A 5,602-nucleotide genomic window follows, 5' to 3' on the forward strand; every position below is an offset into this window, starting at 1 on the left:
TATCTTTAATAATAATTTTCAACATGATCAATATCAAAGTATCTTACGTATACATATAAACGTATACATAAACGTTAATTCCATCATTTCTTTGTCGCATTTTAGTTTTGTATGCATTTATTTCGTATAATTCGTATGATGATCAACAAACGAGCTTAACCTCTCTAACATACTCTGCTTTCAAAAGTTATCTTACTCGCACTTTCACTTGCATGTGAAGAGAACACGTTGCGCTTGCGCACTCACAAAAGAGTACTACTTACAGGCCTGCCACTTACAGGCCTGCCACTTACAATGCTGTTGCTCATGCCAAATCTCATGTACAAAGATTGGTCTCCTTATTATTCTTTCGTGGATTACACTTTTCTAGCTGAGCCATAATTGCTTTAACATATTGCGTGTCATATCTTCAGCTTCTATATTTTATTTTGTACATAGAAAAGAAATGTAACAAGGGTTCAAGTAAATGAAAGCTAACAACGATTCGTTTTCCAACAGCATATTTTCCTTGATTTTAATAGAAGCAAGCATAGCTCAAGCAAAGCGACTGTCAACTTTGCCTATCCTCAGTATGCATTCCAGCCACACACCATAAAAATCTCCTGGACTGAGTTCTGTATGAAGACGCACAGTTGCGGCTTTGATAGGCTTAAATACAGCCAGACAGTTTTCAATTCTCTGCCAAGTTGTGGAGGGGATTTTTAATTCTTTAAGCGTACATATGAGACCTTTACAAAATTGCTTCGCAGCATACAGGGACTTGAGCATTATTCAGTAGTACCCCATGGTGTAGGGACGTCCAATACTCGTTTACTGATGTTATGCCATTTGACAGACATTCTAAAGGATTCAGTGTGAAGCACCTTTACTGCTTTTCGTGCCTGTCAAAATATAAGTAATGCTATAGATGTGCAGACCTTAATATATAAATGTGTATTAAGAATACATCGTTAAAAATGTAGGTAAAATTACTTTAGTTTTTATAGCGAGCGGGGAAGACCTATGTTTTTATTATCATAATATATAATATAAAATATTTATTGTTTCTTATCCCAATGCACATCTGATTGACCCATATATGCTAGGAAAGTTTTGTTCAAGAATTTTCTTTTGCTTGATTTTTGAAATTCAAACTAGGAGCGTTATGTTAGTCATATGTTTCTTAAGTGAGTTAAAATTAAGAAAGGTCAGGGAATTAAAGTTCTCAGCTACGATTCTCGTAAACAAAGCCGCCTTTTATACATTTACGTTATTCAGAATTTGTTTCATCACTTTTTTATTCAAGACATCTCATACTCATATCTGCAAAGTCTGAGCGCCGCATCGCAAACAAATTGGAACATTTGCCATAAAATATTTCCTAAATGAGTAACACTTCATTCTGGCATTCATTAGAACTCTCCACTATTCTCTTCTACAAGATAATTTTTTTTCATATCGCGGATGTCCATTTTTTCCTCGGGGAAGATGTTCCCTTGATATTTTTTAAATAAGTTGGTCATCATAATTATATTGGCTCCATTGTCAGCCGTACATGTATACTTGTCATCTACAAGTATGTTATGCTCTCATTTTCTTATAAAATATCACGGATAGCGTCTTAAAGATAATAATATGTATGTCGTTCCTCAAGAAGTTTAGCGGCTAACGTTCTGAGCTGAATTTTCTCTTTTTTAATAAATTAAAAATTCGCAGTCAAAAACTATGTTCTATGCCTTGAAACAGGGATGACCATGGAAAGAGTTAAAATCTGGCACTTGGTAATCATTTCTCTTACCGCTCTATGTAGAGAGTGAACGAGCACTCAAGAAAATGGCACTAGGAAGCACTCGGAGAAGGGGGAAGAGAACAGTTACGGAACTATCCGTTAAAATATTATTATTTAAAAAAAAACAATGCACAATTACTGGAATCATGATGAATTACCCTAATTCAACTTCACGTCTAAAAAGCAGTCAAGAATGATTAGGTAATAACACAAGTTCATCTGCGCGTTCGCGAAACTTTCTCGAGAAAAATTAGTTGGGAATAGGGAATGTTCATTTGAAATTAAACTTCCCAGAGGAAGATGGCTTAAAAATATCATTTGAAACCAATCTTTATTCAGTTTTAACCGAAGGTCGACGTGACGGTTAGGTAATGATCAGGGAGTAGCAAATGCTAATTTAAAACCAACCTTCGTCAAGGAATGTGGCTTAGGGTCCCTTCGTCACGGAAATTCGTAAGTTCATAGTTAATAAGAGTCTACATTTATTTGAATTACTGACCCAGTCATCGCATTTCAATGTCGGAAGTGATCTTTAGTATCTCTGGCGTTAGCCGTGCTAAAAATTTTCTCCGGTAATGTACAACGTTCAATTTCTTGATAACGATGCATTATGATGTCCAATGGTTTAGCCTGGAAACTCCGAAAAACATACGTAAATATTGAACATTCGAGGTACATTGCGTTGAGGTAGAATGCCTTATACACGATATTTGAGACAAAAAGGACTTTTTAATCAACTTAAACAAATACTACAAACCCATATCGCTGAAAGTGGTAGTCAAAAGTGATTTCTTCCCCAGCAGCTATGAACTTTTTGTTAAAAAATCCAATCCTTAATTCTCCGTTAACCGTCCACTGCAATTAAGAGACAACTTTAAAACATACCTGATCAAAAAATCTTGCATGCGCATACATAATTTAACTTCAGGACCGAAAAACATTAAAGCCAACTATTTTTACCTTCTGAGTTTCCGCATTTGGATCACAGCTGTGATTTATAAAGCGAGACACGTTTCCTTTCATAGTAGCGTCAATGATTTGATCTGATTTCAACGCCATGAAATAATGATGTCTATTCTTATCTTTTGAGTATTCCTTGGTTCGCTTACGAAAATCTTTTGGATCAACCACTTCTCCTACGTATTCCATTATAAATTCTCCTCTGGAGAACACAAAAAATTTTTTCATTCTGCCGAAAAGTATATTTTTAAAATTAGAAAAACTAAACAAAAAGTGCTTACGCCTCAAGATCGGCGGTACTACGTAGCCCGAAACCTTTCTTTTCAGTTCGAAAGACCTCACATTTTGCATACTCGCAATTCTGAAATCTCTTATTGGTACACCTGTCTCCTACGACGCATCTAGATCCACTTAAATCAGTTTAACAATTTGGAGTGTTAGTCACCAGAGCTCACATATATAATCTTATGTTAACATTTTTAGCTACTTACCATTCCATTAAAAGGAGCCTGTTGAGACAATCTTCCCCACAACCGAGTTCTCCTCGCTCGATTTCATCTTCTGTCAAAAAGCAATCGCACAGCATTCCTTTACTCTCTTTACTTGTATATCTGTCAAAGCAAAAATTAGATTGAAATGAAATTTTGATTCATGAAAAGAACACACGTGAAATTAATAAACAAAAACTAAAACTCACCGATTGGTTAGATATAGGTTTTCATTCAGTTGATCAAACTGACTCAGTCTTTCCTCCATTTCTCTGTCACTTACTTCTAAAACCATTGGCAACGAGATCTTGGCACCTACAGTCTTTGGAATTACTGTAGCTAACGATGTATTGGTGTTATTTTCACTCATGGAAATTTCATTATTAACAATGCTTTCCATAATACTCGGAGAAGATACTGTACCAGCATTTTCAGAGTTTACCGCAGAATTAGTCGTCAACATATCTTGAGCGACTCCTGCTCCTGTTGCGGTCTCAGTCGTCGGTAAACAACCAACTGCAGGAAATCCGAAGCCGATACCTAATGGAGAAACTAAGAGCGAACCCGTTCCACCCATTTCTAACTCGCTCGATCTACGCCAACGAGATTTAACTTTCACAGGTTTCGACGAATCAGAATCGTACCCGGTAGCTCCGCTGCTTGCAGGCAGAGACATTAGATTATCAGTGGTTATTGTAATTTTAGAACCAACATTTTCTTTGTCTAATTGAGTTTCTGAGATATTATCGAACCCATCTTTCGGCTCTTGTGACAATGGGGGAGTACAGCTGCTTGTTTTGTCTAAGTTTGGTTGTAATCCAATTTTCGAAGTATCAAGGTTCGGTTTTGTCACTAAACCATGTCCACGCGTTCTGGAAAAAAAATCAATTGAATTAATTAATAAACTAGATTAGAAGTAGCGTCGGAAATTGGAATGGTTTAATTATTATTTCTTTTTCTAGAAGAAATCAAATATTATTTTATACGGTGTCGCAACTCGTGTCTCAAACAAAATTACTGATCATTTCCTGCATTTTCCCCGGGTTTCAAAGAAAATACCGTTCATAAAAATCTTCAAATTCTGACCTTCAAATCGTTCGTATCAGTTAACAATAATTTAGTAATTTAAAGTATGAAAACAAAAAACAAAAAAATTAAAAATTAACAAATCTAGTGCGGAGGCCTCGCGAGAGCACCTCCCCTAATCGCCGATACTCAGACTGGCAATTCCTGAGTCTGGCTCAGCGGCCATCATTGGACTCTGTTGGCGCGCAATTCAAACCATGTATAATTAACAATTACTGAAATTAAAATAAATAATTATTATAATTTCCACGCCAATATCAGAAATGAATTTATTGGTGATACAAGGTAAGAAATAAAATAATAATAATAAGTATATTTAATAAATAATACATTATTTTAATTGAATTCTAAAGGTGAACTTATATTTCATTACCATTTTTTTGTTTTTAGAAAAAAGCATCTTTATATAACAATATAATAGAAATAGTTATTTATAATATTTACTTATTTCAATTTCACTAATTGATAAATATACCGGGTTTCAATAAAGCGCCATCAGCAGCCAATGAGAGCCGCTGCGACACGCAAGCATAGTATCTCCACATGCCAAGGTTTGATTGAAAAGTAATGAGCCTTCCCGCGCGGAGCGTCTGCCAAGCGATCAACCGAATCGGGTGGTGGGGGAAAATGATTGGTGGACCTTCCCCTTTCACTAGAAACCAGTCTCAGTTCGCTGGTAACAGCGGTGCAGTCAACATCGCTCCGCGCGTGAAAGCTGTTTTAAAAGTGTGTTAGGATTTTGCAGTGGCGAAAATGCAACGATCGTTGGAGCAACGTTACTCGATCAAATTTTGCGTAAAGCTAAACAAAACGAGTACCGAAACCATTGGGCTACTCAAGGAGGCTTACGGGACCAATCTCTGTCCAGTGCCCAGGTAAAACGGTGGCACAAGTCGTTCAAGGAAGACCGGGAGGACGTCGAAGACGAACAGCGATCTGGAAGGCATTCGACGACGCAAACAGACGAAGATGTGAACCGGGTTCGTGAATTTTTTAACATTGACCGTCGTGCTAGTCTACGTGAGATCAGTGAAGAGTTAAATTTAACTTATTACAATGTGCGGGAGATGGTGACCGGAAAACTTGAAATGCGCAAAGTGTGTGCCAAATTGGTTCCAAAGGTTTTGACTGATGAACAAAAGCAATGGCTTGTGGAAAAGAGTCGTGAAGTATTGGAAAGTGACGAACAGGATAATATTTTAGACAATTGTATCACAGGAGATGAAACCTGGTGCTTTGAGTACGATCCTGAGGGCAAGAGAGAGAGTGCGGAGTGGCACACGAGCCAGTCGCCACGACC

At 37.0% G+C, this 5,602-nt stretch overlaps 1 protein-coding gene across 11 annotated transcripts in view; it reads right to left on the reverse strand.

Annotated features, from left to right (window-relative positions):
- LOC117179443 overlaps positions 1-5,602 on the reverse strand; it is a 267,984-nt gene that overhangs the window by 124,608 nt on the left and 137,774 nt on the right. For all 11 annotated transcript variants that reach the window (XM_033371257.1, XM_033371255.1, XM_033371252.1 and 8 more), the window contains 5 exons: positions 3,426-4,088; positions 3,220-3,339; positions 3,010-3,138; positions 2,729-2,930; positions 2,526-2,623 (listed from right to left, as the gene is read on the reverse strand). In XM_033371257.1, the coding sequence (XP_033227148.1) occupies positions 2,526-2,623; positions 2,729-2,930; positions 3,010-3,138; positions 3,220-3,339; positions 3,426-4,088 (1,212 nt within the window). The remainder of the gene's footprint in view (positions 1-2,525; positions 2,624-2,728; positions 2,931-3,009; positions 3,139-3,219; positions 3,340-3,425; positions 4,089-5,602) is intronic.

Source organism: Belonocnema kinseyi, chromosome 9 (genome assembly GCF_010883055.1).
Source record: "Belonocnema kinseyi isolate 2016_QV_RU_SX_M_011 chromosome 9, B_treatae_v1, whole genome shotgun sequence".
Lineage (NCBI taxonomy): Eukaryota > Metazoa > Arthropoda > Insecta > Hymenoptera > Cynipidae > Belonocnema > Belonocnema kinseyi.